The following is a 17,195-nucleotide window of genomic DNA, read 5'->3' as shown; positions in this document are numbered from 1 at the left end:
TCGCATATTTTCTTCGTTGTACTCTGTCTTAAGCTTTTTATGGACAGAGCTCATAGGAATATACTTGTGATAGTGAATAATCAGAACACTGTTCAGCATTGTTTAATAACGTCAACTGCTGTTCCGAATTTCCCACTCTTTATCTTAGTTAATGAAGATGTAAAATATTTTTTTAATTTATATGCTAAACAGAGCAGATGCGCTCTGAACAGTCATAAAAACCTCTATTTCGCAACGACCTTTCTCTCACTAATGCATTAGAAAATTAAATAAGCTCCCTCGTTTAAATTTCGTGTTGATAGAAAACCGTACTGCTATATATCAGTCAAATACACGGAAAGAGAAAAAGCCAGCAAACAAGTTAAAGCGGAATCTATCGCAACACATGCCTATCCCGTGCTGAATCATCACTGTTCCTCCCTGTTACCGAATCACGCGGACACGCACGTGACACGACGTACGGGGATTCCCGGAAGCCCAGAGACGTCATTCTTTATACATTCAGATAACTTTATTGGCATGCCATTTTTACATGTGTTGCCAAACTAATGTACAGACTGATTAAAATAAAAGGGCAGGAAAAGAAGGGGAAAACTACAACGGTAATACGTCAAATAAAGGTACAAGTTACGGAAAGTACAGTTTTCACCATGCTCGCGGCCCTGAACCTCCAGTTCGCAGAGGGCTGTACTACACTTCCCAGCATGCGAAGCGCACCGCAGTCTTCCTATAAGTCAAAGCGGAAACAAAAGAGCAAAAACCCTGACAACACACCCTGAGTGAGTCAGGGGAGCCGGGTAGGGAAGAGAGCAGCATTCCGGCAGTGGTCGTGGTGGCAGCGGGCAGTGAGTGCGTTTTTCCTCTGCAGATTGAGGCGACAGTTGTGAGAGCCTGGTTTAGAGTTCCAGGACTGCGATCTACAGCATTTTTCCTCCATGGCTTTGAAAAGAATACAGAAAGTGAGTAATTTTCTGCCCGGAATAATGGCAGCTTTTCCGCGGTGCCCATCGCTGGGCTCTGGCGCGGGGTCCGGAAGCTGGGCTCCTGGGGCTGGGATGGAGCCCCAGCCTCACCGACCCTCTGGCCAGTTTTGTGCTTCTATCAGAGTGGCCTAAAAATAGGACTGTGTTTTCTCGCCATCCCGCCAGGTATTGGGAAAAGGGGGAAGGCCGCGAAGCCTCTTCTTGGGCAGACGCTGGATGGTTGATTCTCTGGGGCAGCATAGAGGCGCAGTTTCTCCAGAGATGCCCCTGGCTTTTGGGGTGAACTGTATTCGGCCTCAGGGCTCTGGCCCTCAAAGAGCAGCGCGATCTCTGCGGAGTAGTCATTTTGGGGGTCGGGCTGTGGGTACGTTGGACTTGGTATTTGGAGTTCTTCCCCCCCCCCCCCCCCCCGCGGAAGTGGGGTGTTAGATTTGACACGGGGCGCTGTCTGGGAGGGGGGGCTGGCTCTGGGGCCCGAGGAGCCGGGGACACTTTATTAAAACGAAAGAAAACCCAGTGCTTTCGATAGACTCTGAAGAAACAATAGGTGGCTTTCAGGGAAGTGCTGACTAGATCGCAAGCAAATCATTACCAGGTTTAAAAATAGCTTGAGATTTCCAGCTTTTTATTCAGCAGGTTACGGCTGATTAATTGTCGAGACATGTTGGCACTGTAAAGCATGTAATAGACTTTAGCCTTAAATTAAGCTACAGAATAGCTGCTCTCTTTGTCTTGTCATTCTCTTGTTGATAAAATAGTGGTGTAAAGTTTGTATACGTTTGCGACGAGTAGTCTGTTAAATGCAGGACACTTCATATGCTAGGCCCTACTTGATATATCAAACATTATGATGTCAGATAGCATCAGGTGCCCGTGATGAAAGCAAAGCCTTACTGGGTACTGAATTTCTGATGGCACCACAATGCGCGGTGGTTTTACTGAAATCTCAGCTGAGGTAGCTGGTCAAAGCCTTAAAGATTAAAAGTTGTGGATTTATTTTGGTCAGAATGTTGAGTAAGTGTCTTGACGCATTTCCGGGTGTGTGCTAAGAAATCCTGTACAGATCTTTTCAGTGTTGCAAACACTTGGTCTTTCTCCTCCAGCGACTTCTTGTTCTGCTATACTGATTATTCACCATGAACTTGTTTGTGGCATAGGTCACATTCCTTTTGAGTGTACTACTATTCTAAATCTGGGCTGGGGTACTACACCTGGACCATGTTTTGACTTGTACTCCTTTTGTCTCCATTCAAATTTAGGATTTGAATTAGTTTGCAATTTCATTTTTTTTTAATGGCTTGATATGTCTTCTGGAAGTGGCCTTAAATAGGTATCTTATGTGGTTTAAATTCTCCCCTTTTTTTTCTTTTCTGCCAGTGGAGTTTTGAATATAACCTCTAATTTAAAAAGACTTCTGTTCCTATTTTTCTTCTGTTGGCATCTCACCTTCTGAAATTAGTGAATCTAGTCTAGCAGTTTTTTTTGAAGTTTTGATGTCCATGGATAAAAAATTTTTTTCTTGCCATACTGCATCAGACCAAAGGTCCATCACACCCAGTATCCTGTTCCAACAGTGGCTAAGCCAGGTCACAAATACCTGGCAGGGATCCCAAGGAGTAGATAGATTCCAAGCTCCTTATCCCAAGAATATGCAATGGATTTCTGTAACTCTATTTTATTTATTTAGGAATTTTATATACAGTCATTCCAATAGATCACAACAGTTTACAAAATCAACATTCATATTGTATTTATATGTATTTAAGGCCTTGGGCATTTTTCTGTTCCTTGTAAACCGGATTGATTTGTATCCCTACAAGAACTTCGGTATATAAAAATTCTAAATAAATAAATTCTAGGTCAACACAACATATAAAACATGTTAATTAGGGGTTTGTGATACATTAAGTTAATCCTCTTTATATCTCATATTACTCATTCTTCAAACATTTTCTGTGTTTTGATAGTGACGTTCTCTGCATATTGATATTTTAAGTTAGATCATATGCATTTTTGAAGAGCCAGGTTTTCAGTTCGTGTTTGAAACTCTTTCTGTTATCAGTTATAACATCTCTGGTAGAGAATTCCACAAATTGGGGCCCACTATGCAAAACATTCGGTCTCTTAGTTGTTAGATGTGTACTCCACATTGTAGGCACAGTTAATAGTCCTTTGTTTTGCGATCTTAGTGTTCACTGCAGTGTGAGTGGTTGGAGAATCACTCCTATTAGGCAGGGGTTTCTGTTGTTGACTATTTTAGAACATTGCCTTTTCTAGGACTTCTGCAATAAAAGGCAAGTTTGGATATTGCTCGATAATTGTCCCAGTCGTCAATTCTGCCAACTTTATTTTTTTAGTATTGGTTTGATCACAGATTGTTTTGCCCCAGCAGGGACCAACCCTTCTGATAGTGAGTGGTTGATTATGGTTGCGATTGTCAGTGTGATTACACTGTTTTCAGGGAACTTGCAAGGATTGGGTCCAGTGGGTGAATAGCAGGCGTAATTTTGGTAATTTGGTTAATTTCAAGTTTAGTTATTCTGAATGTGGTCCATTTAGCTTGCCCATGTTTTTCTTCAGGTTCTTTTGTTGGAGAGCAAGTGGAGAATTTTTTTTTTTTTTTAACATTGATTTTATCTAACAAAAATGGCATATTCTTTGAAGATGTTCTTTAAAAAGTACTGGTTACTTGAGATGGAGGAAGTTGATTCCTTGATTCAATTTTTGATGGTTTCAAAGAGTAATTTGGAATTAAATGTTGCACTGTGAATCTGTTTTGCATAGTATTCTATTTTTTGTTTTTGCTTTATTAATTTGTGTTCGGTATTTTCTTAGGAGGGATCTGTAGTTTTCCTAGAGATTCTGCAGATGGATATTTCCACCATAGTTTCTCTGTTTTTTCAGTGTTTGTTTAGTGTGTCTTAGCTTTTTGCTATACCAAGGTTTCTTTTGTTTAGAGAGATTCCTTTCTTTTTGAAACATTTTTGCCTGGGCTTAGGGTATCAGATATCACGTTGACTGACTATTTTATCCCAGGGGTCAAAAGCCGAGGAGGCATTAGCTTGATTAAAATCAATTAGCTTATTTTTAATTGATCCTTCAAGTACTCTTGGTTCTATCTTTTTTTTTTTTTTTTTTTTTTCTTTTTCTAAAGGTGAAAGTTTTTGATTATTCTTTAAACTTGTTTGCTTTGTGTTGAGGAGGGTTATATTTGCTTTTAATAATTGATGTTCAGGCAGGGCATTATGATGTGGGATATATTGATTAGACAATTATTGTAATTGGAAATATTAGGTCAAGGATATGTCCTGCTTTACGAGTGGGGTTGGTTACAGATTGTGACCATACCATTGCTTCCATTGAATCTAAAAATATTTCACACACTGTAGTTCTAGGTGTTCTATTTACATGTAGGTTACAATCTCCTACAATTAGTGTAGAGTCAGGTGATAGATACGCTTTAGTGAATAATTCAATTAGTGGTGAGCAGGCTTTTTTAAGTGTTTGGGGGGGGGGGGGAGGGGGAATAGACCCATTCCTATGTTTAGTTGTGGTGAATTTAGTATTGCAACTTTGTAGAGAAGGTTAATCTCTGCTTTGTAAGGTTTGAGTTCTTTCTTTCTTTCTTTTTTTTTTTTTTTTTTTTTTTTTTACAGATTATTAGAATACCCCCACTTTTATATTTAGGTCTAGGGAAGTGAAAGACATCATAATTGTGTTGATAATTTGATTTAGGAGCACATTATCTTTGTTTAGCCAGGCTTCGGAGATGCAGAAGACAGGATTTAAATCTTCTAACAGATGGTTTATTAGTGTGGTTGTTTTTTGTTTTGTTTTTTTTTGTAGTCAGTGATTGAACATTTACTAATAGGAGTGTAAACATTAAACAGGAGATTACAGGAGAGTTGTTACTTATCATGGGGAAGATCAGCTTTGTGTTTTTTCTTTGCTTGTGTTTAGTGATTCTCCTTAGATTTCTATATATGCCCTGTCCTAAGATGATTTCGATAAAGTGTGTCAACTCCATTATTAGAGTTGAGTGGTTAGAATGAGATTACCCCAGACAAGTCTTGCTTCACAAATCTGCTTCACTTTTTATGAAGGGGTTAATAAACACGTAGATATAGTGTATTTGGCTTTTCAGAAGGTGTCTGACAAAGTTCCTCATGAGAGGCTTCTAAGAAAAGTAAAAAGTAATGGGATAGGTGGCGATGTCCTTTCGTGGATTACAAATTGGTTAAAAGACAGGAAATGAAGAATAGGAGTAAAGGGTCAATTTTCTTGGTGGCAAAGGGTACACAGTGGAGTGCCTCAAGGATCTGTACTTGGACCAGTGCTTTTCAATATATTTATAAATGATGTGGAAAGGAATACGATGAGTGAGGTAATCAAATTTGCAGATACAAAATTATTTAGAGTAGTTAAATCACAAGCAGATTGTGATAAATTGCAGGAGGACCTTGTGAGACTGGAAGATTGGGCATCCAAATAGCAGATGAAATTTAATGTGGATAAGTGCAAGGTGATGCATATAGGCAAAAATAACCCATGCTATGGTTACACAATGTTAAGTTCCATATTAGGAGCTACCACCCAGGCAAAAGATCTATGCATCAGTGGATAATACATTGAAATTGTCGGCTCAGTGTGCTGTGGCAGTCAGAAAAGCAAACCAAATGTTAGGAATTATTAGGAAGGGAATGGTGAATAAAACAGAAAATGTCATAATGCCTCTCTTGCTCCATGATGAGACTGCACCTTGAATACTGTGTACAATTCTGGTCGCCGCATCTCAAAAAAGATATAGTTGTGATGGAGAAGGTACAGAGAAGTGCGACCAGAATGATAAAGGAGATGGGAAAAGCTCCCCTATGAGGAAAGACTAAAGAGGTTAGGACTCTTCAGCTTGGAGAAGAGATGGCTGAGGGGGAGATATGATAGAGGTCTTTAAGATCATGAGAGGTCTAGAAATGGGTAAATGTGAAGCAGTTTACTCTTTTGGATAATAGGACTAGGGGGCATTCCATGAAGTTAGCATATAGCACATTTCAGACTAATCTGAGAAAATACTTTTTCACTCCATGCGCAATTAAACTTTGGAATTTGTTGCCAGGGGATGCAGTTAGTGTAGCTGGGTTTAAAAAAAGGTTTGGATAAGTTCTTGGAGGAGAAGTCCATTACCTGCTATTAATCAAGTTAACTTAGAAAATAACCACTGCTATTACTAGCATCAGTAACATGGGATATACTTAGTTTTGGGTACTTGCCAGGTTCTTGTGGCCTGGATTGGCCACTGTTGGAAACAGGATGCTGGGTTTGATGGACCCTTGGTCTGACCCAGCATGGCAATTTCTTATGTTCTTAAATAACTCACATTGGGGGCGCACAAAGGGGCAGGCACCTTTGTCACACTCTGTGCACGCGCCCGCCAGCTCAAGTATCACCGGCGTGGCCGCCTCACTCTTGCTCCCTTTGTGGTGGTTGACGTTTCCTCCGGGGACTTGTCCAAGCCTTTCTTAAATGTAGTTACACACAGTTTTTACCACAACCTCTGGCAACAAATTCCAGAGCTTACTTTTTTAATTAAAGTATAATTTTCTCATTCACTTTAAATGCATTATCCAGTAACTTCATTGTGTGTCTCCTGGTCTTTGCACTTTTCAAAAGAGTAAACAACTGATTAACATTTACTTATTCCATTCCACTCATTATTTTATAGACCTCTATCATATCTCCCCTCAGCTGTCTCTTCTCCAAGCTGAAGAGTCCTAACCTCTTTAGCCTTTCCTCATAGGGGAATTGTTCCATCCCATTTTATTTTGGCCACCTTTCTCTGAACCTCTTCTAATTCAGCTATATCTTTCTTGAGATATGGTGACCCGAAATGCACACAATACTCAAGATGAGGTTGCACCGTGGAGCGATACAGAAGCATTATAATATTCTGTTTTAGTCTTTGTTCCTAATTAATCCCTAGCATTTTATTTGCTGCTAGGGAAACATAGAAATGATGGCAGAAAAGGACCAAATGGTCCATCCAGTCTGCCCAGCAAGCCCACTCTGGGCTGCTTACTTCTAGATTTCTGTTAACTGCATATAGTGACAGTTACTATCCGCTTATCTCCAAACCTTATGATACTAAAATTTCAGCTAGTAACATTTTTTACTGGGTGATATGCTTTCTTAAAAATTCAGTGTTGCTGGACATGCTTTGCTTATGGACTTGGCCGTAGAAGCAGGCCTGTACTTTTCCCCTTATATCTGTGCATCAGTACCCCAGACCATAGAAGCTGGGGGGGCCTTCTTGGTTCTTGTCTGAATCCTGTTCCCCCTTTTTCCTCCTGCTGTTGCAGCAAGGTCCAATATTTCAGTTGTATTCAGAGCATCAAGGCTTATTGGTTAAGGGTAGAATTCTCCATGTCTTCTGCTAAAGGGAGTAACTGCCACACCAGCAAGCGGCCACTCTGCATGCTTTTCTCATTTCTGTCCTCTAGCCTTTAGTGTCAGGTGATATGGGTTTATTCCATGCCCCTTTGAATTCTTTCACTGTTTGTGTCTCCACCACGTCCTTGCGAAGGGCATTCCAGGCATCCACCACCCTTTCCATGAAGAAATATTTCCAGATGTTGGTTCTGAGTCATATCCCCCCCCTGGAGTTTCATTTTGTGACACCCCCCCCCCTAGTTCTATTGTTTTCTTTCCAATGGAAAAGGTTTGAAGGTTTTAATGTTGCATGCCCTGTATCAAATTGCCCCTCCCCCCTCCTCTCTTCTAGGGTATATGTATTTAGATCCTTCAGCCTTGCCTTTCATAAGGCTTCTGATACAGACCCCACACCATTTTGGTCTCCCTTCTCTGGACCATCCTCCATCCTGTCTCTATCCTTCTTGAGATACAGACTCCAGAACAAAACACAATACTCCAGGGGAGGCCTCCCTAAGGACCTGTACAAGAACATTGCCTCCTTTTTCTTACTGGTTATTTCTCTCACTATGCAGCCCAGCATTATTTTGCCTTTAGCTATCGCCTTGTCACATTGTTGCTCCATTTTCAGATCACCTGACACTGTTGCCCCAAGATATCCCCTCCCTCCCCCCCACCTTTCTTGGTCTGTGCACATCAGTCTTTCACCCCCATCACATACAATTCTTTTGGATTACTGCATCCCAGATGCAGGACTCAGCACTTCTTGGCATTAAATACCAGCTGCCAAGTCTTTGACCACTCTTCAAGCTTTTTTTTTTTTAAATCATTTTTCATTCTCTACTCCTTCAAGCGTGTCCTCTTGGTTACAAATCTTAGTATCATCTACAAACAGACAAACTTTACCTTCTGTCCCTTCCGCAATGTCACTCACAAAGATATTAAATAGAACCGGTCCCAACATGGATCCCTGTGGCACCCCAGTTAATGAAGGCACTTGGATCCTTTCCTGAGTGGTGACTCCTAATGTGGGACCTTGCATATTTTGTGGCTATAATTTGGGTTACTCTTCCCTAAGTGCATCACTTTGCACTTGTCCACACTAAACCTATATAAACCCTATAAATAAAATAAATACTAAATTTCATTTGCCATTTGCATGCCCAGTCTCCCAGCTTTGCCGTGTCCTCTTGCAATTTCTTATAATTCTCTTGTGATTTAACTACTTTGAATAATTTTGTGTCCACCTGTAAATTTGATCACCTCATTTGTTCCCATTTCCAGGTCGTCAATAATATATTAAACAGCAGTGGTCCCCGACCAGATCTCTGGGGCACTCCACTATTCACCTTTCTCCATTGGGAAATTTTACCGTTTAGCCCTGTTTTCTATCTTTTAACTAGCTGGCAATCTACAATAGGACACTGCCCCCTATTCCATGACATTTTAATTTCCTAAGAAGTCTCTCATGAGAACTTTGGATTTTCAGAAAGCATTTGACAGATACATTATATCAACTGGCTTACCTTTATCCACATCTTTATGCCCTCAAAAAAAAAAATGCAGCAGATTTGAGAGGCAAGACTTCCCTTGGCTAAATTCATGTTGTGTTTTTGTTTTTTTGTTTTTTGTTTTTTTTATAGTTTCTACCATTTTGCCTGGCACGGACGTCAGACTCACAGGCTGTAGTTTCCTGGATTAATCTTTGATCCCTTTCTAAAAATTGGCGTTACATTTTGCTACCTGAAGGCTGGAAGGTTGCCAGATGATATTAAGTTTACAAATTTCCAGTAGCACTTCCTCAATTTCATTTCTCAATTCTTTCAGCAATCTAGGATGTATATATCTGGTCCAGGTGATTTGCTACTCTTTAGTTTGTCAATTTGCCATAGTACATCTTCCAGGTTCATTGAGATTTGTTTCAGTTCCTCTGAATCAACATCTTTGAATATTATTTCTGGCATGAGTATATCTTGCATCTTCCTCAGTGAATACCAAAGCAAAGAATTAATTTAATCTCTCTGCTATGGCTTTTTTTTATCCCTAAGTGCCACTTTTACCCTTTGATCTTCTAATAGTCTAGCTGACTCATTTGCGGGCTTTTTACCTCGAATGTAACGGTTGTTTTTTGGGGTTTTTTTATTATGAGGGTTTTATTTTTACTTTTTTTGCTTCCACTGCAAGCTTATTCTCAAATGCTTTCTTCCTTATCAGTGCTTTGCATCTGACTTGCCAGAGCTTTTGCTGTTTCCTGTTTTCTTCATTCAGATCCCTTTTCCATTTCTTGAAAGGTGTTTTTAGAAATTATAGCCTGCTAAAATGATGAAGGCCACTTTTGGCTCTCTAAATCCATGTAATACTGTAGTTTTAATGCAACATTGCTCTGCCCCTTAGGGATCTAGTTGTTAGTTCCCTGAGTGAGGGTGTTTTACCCACTGTCTAAAAACAATTTGCAGTGCAACCATTATAAAACTTCATATTGATGTATCTGAAATTAACCTATTAGAGACCTATTTCTAAGAAAAACATTTTGGCTAATGCTATCAAAACTGTGGTCTTCCAACAATATAGTTTTATAAATGATCATAATCTTTTACCAGTTTGGATTTAAGCCTAAACACTCCACTGAGATTTTACTTAGTTCCAGTTTAGATACATTCTGTTGTGGCTTCGACCAAGGCAAAGAATTCATCCTGAGTTGCTTGATTATAAGCGTGGCTTTTGATACCATTGATCATAATATGTTTACAAGTATTTGTGAAATTCATATGTTAGGATCTGTCCTTGCCTGGCTCCACTTGTTTCTTCCAGATGGAAGTTAAAAAGGTTTTTTTGTGGGTGGGGTTTTTTTTTGTGGGTTTTTTTTTTTTTATTTTTTTGTGGGAATGAGGTGTCCTCTTGGTACCCCATTTCCTCGGGGACTCCACAAGTATCTTGATTGGCCACCCTGTTCAATGTATATTTAAAACATTTCCAAATTATCTGGTTTGGTGCTTCATTATTGGCTGTTTGCCGATGACATAGGTTTTTTTGGGGGGGGGTTTTCTCCATAACCTCTGCTAACAGCATTTAAATAAACTGAAATCAAACTATTAAGCAATATTTTAATTTTATTTAGGCAATTTTATATACTGACATTCATATTGATTTCATGTCTGTTTATAATACAGTAAAATTCAGCATACATGTCATCAGTCTTCAATTTAAAACATAATAAAATATGCACTTAGTCAAATATAAAAAAATGAAAAATATCTTAAAATCTAATAGAACTAATTACCAATAAAAGTTAAATAAACAATTAACTTAACTAAAACTGCCTCCTAGTAGTTTTTAAAGAAATATTGTTAATTATTACTAAATTATTATTAATGTTTAATAAAAGTTAGTAGGGGTTCATTTAGGGAGGAATCTAGACCAGGGGATTAATTTGCTTGGATAAAGACCTGTTCAAATTACCAAGTCTTTATCAGTTATGTTTTCAGTAAAATAAATCTGAACATTTCTGTAACAAATTATTAAATTGTCATTGCGATGTCCATTTTTTTTTTAAACTATACATTTGAAAGGGTTATCTGTATTGCTGAGAGAATTAAAAACTTTAGAATCCTTTTTGATACTGAATTGTCTAATACCTCATGTTAAATCAGTGGTACAGAAATTTCTTTTAAGTTACAAATTTTTCTTAAAATTAAACCATGTCTTAATGCCTCAGATTTTAGGACAATACTCCAGGTCCTGGTTTTAATTGGCCTTGACTACTGTAATTCTATTTCTCTCTGCCTTCTTCACTAATATTATAAAAGCTTTTTCGCTAGTTCAGAATTCAGGACCTCACAACTTGATCATATTTTTCTGATACTTCATGTGCCACACTAGCTCCCAGTTGTCTGGAGAAATTTATTTTAAGATTCTCATGCTGGTTTACAAATCATTAAATAATGATCCTTTGCTTTGTATTAGCGCTCTGAAAATTTTTTGCTCCAGCAGAGCCCTTCAATCCACAGGTTAAACAACTCTATCTTCCCAATTTTTTGGACCTTTTTAGGCTTAATGAGACTAAAGAAAGGATGTTTGCTAATATGGCACTTGCCATATGGAATCAACTCCTGGAAACTTTAAGAAAGGAAATGTGTAAAAACCTTTAGAAAACAACTAAAGGCTTTTATTTTTCCAGAGGCTTTTAAGTTGATTTAGTACCTGATTTCACTAAGGGTTTTTTCCATAGACCGAAAATGGAAGAAAAGCCTTAATGAATCTAGCCCTTAGTGTTATGTACTAATCCAGTGTTCTTCTTTCTAATTTCTTTCATATCTGATTCTCTTGTTTTATTTCTATGCTCTTATCTGTGAACTGCCTAAAACCTGGATAGCACAACACAATCTTTTAAAATAAAGAAACCCCTTTGTGCAGCAATCACAATTGAAAAATGTTTGCCAACTGAACAATTTTTAAACAAATTGCTTATCAGTGACCTATTTTGGGGAAGTGTTTTGTCATTATCTCATCCCATAATGATTTGTTTAATTTTAAGTATACTTAGACTTTTAGTCCAGGCTAGGTGTCTTCAGAGCTGTGCTGTGGCTATATCCTTACAAATTCTCAGAGGAGATTGTCACAGGATTGACTCACCTTATTTAAATTTGAGATTATTGCATGTTTGTTTTTTTTGAAATGCAAAACATATATTTTTATCATACATAAAGCAGAATAAATTCATTTCCTGGTGGACATAAATTCCTATGAAATGCAGTTAAAATAACTTTCATAGTTTATTTCCTAGAACTAAAGATATCAATATAGACATTTTTTTTGTGTGTGTACTGGTTGCCTGTACAATTCCTATAGATGTTTTTAATCACACTTAGGTCTCAATGAGTATATGGTTTTTTAATTTTAACTTTGAAACTTACTACAACTGTTTGGTACCCAAGAGTTATAAAATATATTAGAATAAAAATTGAGCAATTTTGTTATTACTGACTAGTGGTTCATTTGCTGAAAAGTAGTTTTTATTTATCTTTTTTCTTATAAATTGTAGTTGAGAATTGCACAGATTCACAAAGATGTAATATGTGGAATGCCATCTAATATAAGAACAAGGAGAGGTGAACATTCTATGATGCCAGGTTTTTTGTGTTTATTTTTTCTCCTTTTGGTATAGAAATGTATTTATGGTTCTGACTACTAACCTCTGGCAGGGCAGCTTTAAGAAGGCTTGATGTGTTTTCACCTGCGTAAAATGTCACCCTTTCTCTTCAGAGTTGACTTATTAATAATTGACATCAAACAGACTGGCTAGGCAAATCAATTGAACTCCTTGCCCCAAAACGAGACCTCCAATCATCATTAGTTTTAGGGTTTAGCGCACACTAAAACTAAATTCTGGTCTCCCTGAATATTAAAGGCCCGAACTGCGGGAAATACGAAATTTCCTGCGGCGGGCCGAAAACGAAGCCCGAACAAATAGGTTCAGGCTTTGCACATCCCTAATCTATTTCACTCCCAGGGATAAGAGATGGCTTTTTGAGTCTGATCAGATGCAACTGTATTGTCCTCCTCCTCTCTTAGATCACAATATTTCTCCTTTAATTGAATTCTTTACTGCCCACCTAAATCCTAGTAAACCTTCATTAATACTAGGTGATTTTAATCTACATATGGATGACATTCCGTTAGATAATACATGTTCTATTTTAATTGATTCCTTAACAGCCTTTGGTTCTAATCTTATTTCTCATGATCCCACACACAAGGCCCAGGCATATACTCGACTTGATTTTTCTTAATCATAATATGTGTAAACATGTTTCTACTAGCTCTACCCCGGTGCCCTGGTCTGATCATTTTTAATCTATTCTGAGATTGAATTCAATTACCAAGCCAACCTACTCTATGCTAATCTTGGTTATTTTACTTTTCAAACTCAACCAAAGGTGGATGAATTAATGACTGAATTTTATTCCATTAAAGACAAAATTAATGCCAACACTACCACTGAAATAACTTCAGTTTTGATATCAGAATGCTCAAATATAGCTAATAAACTATGCCAAATTAAGAACAAAAAAATTAATCTGAAACTAATTCTAAATTGTACCAAGGATTCATACTTTAAGAGGCAAAAACAAACCCTAAAAAGGCTCGAGCTAATGTGGAGAAGAAATAACAGTACAATTGCTAGGAGATTTTAGAGCAGCCCTACATAGTTACAAAATATTGAACGCATTAAAAAGGAATTCTTTAAAAATAAAATGGAACAATCTTTATATAATCCCAGATTTTCTTTTCCATTGTAAAAAAACAAAACACAAAATTGACTAAAGACCCATCTAGATCAGAACAGGGATTACCAGAACAGAAATGTAACGAGATCGCTCCCTTTTGTTTAAAAAAAAAAAAAAAAAAAAAAAAAATTGACAACCTAAACTCTTAATATCAAACTTAATTCCAACCAAACTGTTAGGATGCCCATTAAAGAGTGTATACAATGTAATTCTTTTGAACTTACCTGTGCTCTCGAAACTGAGTCTATTAAGAAATTGAACCCTGCAAAACACCCATTAGATGCTATTTAAATCTCGTTCCTCAAATTAATTGCGGACACCATTGCACCTTTAGTGCGAGATATTGTTAACTTATGACTACAAGAAGGTATATTTCCTTATATATTGAAAAAACGCTATTATAAAACCAATTCTTAAAAATCCAAACTTGGCTAACACTCTCTATTGAATAATTTTAGGTCCATCTCTAACTTATCCTTTTGAGCAAAAATTTTAGAAAAATTTATACAAAAAGAGCTTGCTGCATTTTTAGAATCTAACAATATTTTATTGCCTAACCAATTCAGTTTTAGAAAAAATGTTAATACGGAAACACTTTTACTTGCTGTTATGGATATTTGTTTGAAGAGGTTTTGATGTGGGCCAAAGCTATTTTTTTGTGCTCCTAGATCTATCTTCTGCTTTTGATACAGTGGATCATGAGATTTTACTCGCACGTTTATCAGAACTAGGGGTCACAGACACACCATTAAAATGGTTTAAATCCTTTTTCGTATCAAATCGTTCATTTCAAGTTAGCATTAAAAAATCAACTTCTGACAGAATACCTCTTCATACTGGTGTACCCCCGGGTTCAACTTTGGCAACATTGTTTAATATCTATGTTTTACCGATTTGTCACTTGCTTAATGGTTTAGGGGTAAAAAGTTTTCCTCTACACTGATTGACATTCAATTCTTAGTCCCCATTGAAAATTCTGTACAGCATACTCTTGAAATTATTAAAGTTTTTTTATATAAGTGCTATAAAAAAAACTGCTGCAACACTTACAGCTAATTTTAAACATTGATAAGACGGAAATAATGTTTGAGCAAAAATGCTGTCATTGAACATTGCCAGATGTGTTATTGGATGATAATATTAGGATTACACCTTCTTTCTTTACCAGAGATTTGGGAGTTATATTAGAACACTGAATTTTCCATGAAAAAACATATTGCTAACAAATTAAAAGATGGCTACTTCAAATTATTGACCTTAAGAAAATTAAAACCATTTCTAGATCATAATAACTTTAGAACAGTCCTGCAAATATAGATTACTGCAAAACTCTGCTTTTAGGACTTCCAGCGTCCTCAACAAGGCCGCTCCAGGTATTGCAAAATGCGGCAGCAAGGATTTTAACTGGTCACCGGAAATATGACCATATAACATCTACTTTGATCTCACTGCATTGGCTTCCAATATCTCATTGTATTCAATATAAAACTGCAGCTATAATCCATAATATTATTTATGGAGAAGGTAGCGAATGGCTGAATACAACTATGCGCCTCCATATTCCTCAAAAGAACTTAAGATCTGCTAACAAAGGATTGCTAGCAGTACAGACCATTAAATCTGCTAAGCTCAGCCAAGTAAGAGAACGAATTATATCAATAGCAGGAACAAAAGTATGGAACTCATTACCCATTTATTGAGATTACAGGCAGATAAAAGCAAGTTTGCTTACCGTAAACAATGTTTCTGTAGATAGGATGACTTAGCCATGCTGTCATGGGATCTGTCAATCGGGCCCAGGAGGCAGAGCTTTGCTTTCTGCGGCTGCGCTTGTGTTCCCGCACAGGAAAGTAACAGAATCTCCTCAGTCTGTGATTAAGCATTATTGTAGTCGAAGACTTAGTGACTGCCAGGGAGGAGGGTGGGTCAGCATGGCTAATTCATCCTGCTATCTACGGAAACATCGTTTACGGTAAGCAAACTTGCTTTTTCCCCGTCAATAGCAGGGCTGAATTAGCCATGCTGTCATGGGAGTCCCAAGCTCCCGATCACATTATTTATGATATATGTTAGTACGTGATCTTTGACAGTGTGGCAGTCACCGTGGACAGGAGGATAGAGATTGCAGTATTGCTTGCCCTATCTTCGCATCAGTGGCTGCTTGTTGGTCAAGGCAGTAGTGAGATGTGAAGGTATGAAGCGATGACCATGTAGCTGCCTTGCAAATGTCTATGGGTTGTACATTCTTCAGGTGTGCCAAGGAGGCTGCTACTACTCAGACTTGGTGAGCTTTAGGAGTAGAATGTAATTGTAAATTTTGTTTATCATAGCAGAATTTGATGCACTGTACTATCCAGCTGGAGATGGTGCGTTTAGCCACTGGTAATCCAGGTGCCTTCGGGTCAAAGGAGACAAAGAGTTGAGAAACACGGGAGTCAGAGATTGTTTCTTTCTTTGTAGTGTGCTAAAGCTCTTTTACAATCTAGTGTGTGCAGTAGTCTTTCCCTATCATTTGCATGAGATGTAGGGAAAAAGGTGGGTAATTCCATGGTCTGATTTGAGATGGAATTGAGTAACCACTTTCGGTAGGAAGGATGGGTGAGTTCGGAGAACTACCTTCTGGTGATGAAATTGCAAATATGGAGGGTAATGAACCAAGGCCTGTAACTCACTAACTCTTCGTACTGATGTTACTGCAACCAGGAATACCACTTTCCATGTGAGGTATTTAATGTGTGCTGAGTCCATGGGTTCTAATGGTGAAAGCATGAGCTGTTCCATGGAACTGGAGGTTTAGATACCGGAGGACGAATGTGAGTTAATCCCTTGATGAAACGAGACAGTAATGGGTGATTGGATATAGGAATATTGTTAACTGGTCTATGATAGGCACCTATGGCGCTGAGATGAACTCTGATGGATGATGTTGCTAGACCAACTACATATAGTGTATGAAGATAATCCGTGAGCAGTCCAGTGGTGGTACACCTTTGGAGGTGCACCAGGTAGAGTAACGTTTCCATTTAAAACTGTAATTTTTCCTTGTGGAGAGTTTCCTGGATTCCAACAAGGTGAATTGTGCTGAGGTCGAAACTCCTTATTCTGTTAGGAGCCACTCAATCTCCACGCTGTCAAGTGGAGAGATGGGTGTAGAAGCATCCGTTGATCTTGGCAGAGAAGATCCTGGCGATTCGGTAGCCGAATTGGGTCCATGATGGATAGCCGGAGAAGGAAACTGTACCATGGTTGCCTCGGCCAGGCCAGGGCTATAAGTATCAGTTGAGCTTTCTCCACTATGCACTTTTGAATTGTCCTTGTTAAGAGCGGTATTGGAGGAAAGGCCTACAGGAGGCCTGTCGTCCACGGGATGAGGAAGGCATCTTGAGCGATCCTGAATTGGCTTGGTCAGAATTTGGGAACTTGTGCATTGATCTCTGTTGCAAAGAGATCATTGATGGTGTCCCCCACTGCGTGAATATGTCTTGGGCTATTTCTGTATTGA

The 17,195-nt window shown here is 38.2% G+C and overlaps 1 protein-coding gene across 2 annotated transcripts in view; it reads left to right on the top strand.

Moving 5' to 3' along the window:
* The first annotated feature begins 533 nt into the window (after positions 1–533).
* The window catches only part of UBE2D1 (ubiquitin conjugating enzyme E2 D1), a 76,408-nt gene continuing 59,746 nt past the window's right edge, over positions 534–17,195 (top strand). Inside the window, exon 1 of one of the 2 annotated variants that reach the window (XM_029609773.1) lies at positions 534–620. In XM_029609773.1, the coding sequence (XP_029465633.1) occupies positions 549–620 (72 nt within the window). In that variant the 5' untranslated portion in view covers positions 534–548. Of the gene's footprint in view, positions 621–735; positions 960–17,195 lie in introns of those variants that run through there. The other variant, XM_029609774.1, reaches the window with a different exon arrangement.

Source organism: Rhinatrema bivittatum, chromosome 7 (genome assembly GCF_901001135.1).
Source record: "Rhinatrema bivittatum chromosome 7, aRhiBiv1.1, whole genome shotgun sequence".
NCBI classification, from domain to species: domain Eukaryota; kingdom Metazoa; phylum Chordata; class Amphibia; order Gymnophiona; family Rhinatrematidae; genus Rhinatrema; species Rhinatrema bivittatum.
The sequence above is the reverse complement of the archived record's forward strand: the minus strand, read 5'-3'. Positions and strand labels throughout refer to the sequence as shown.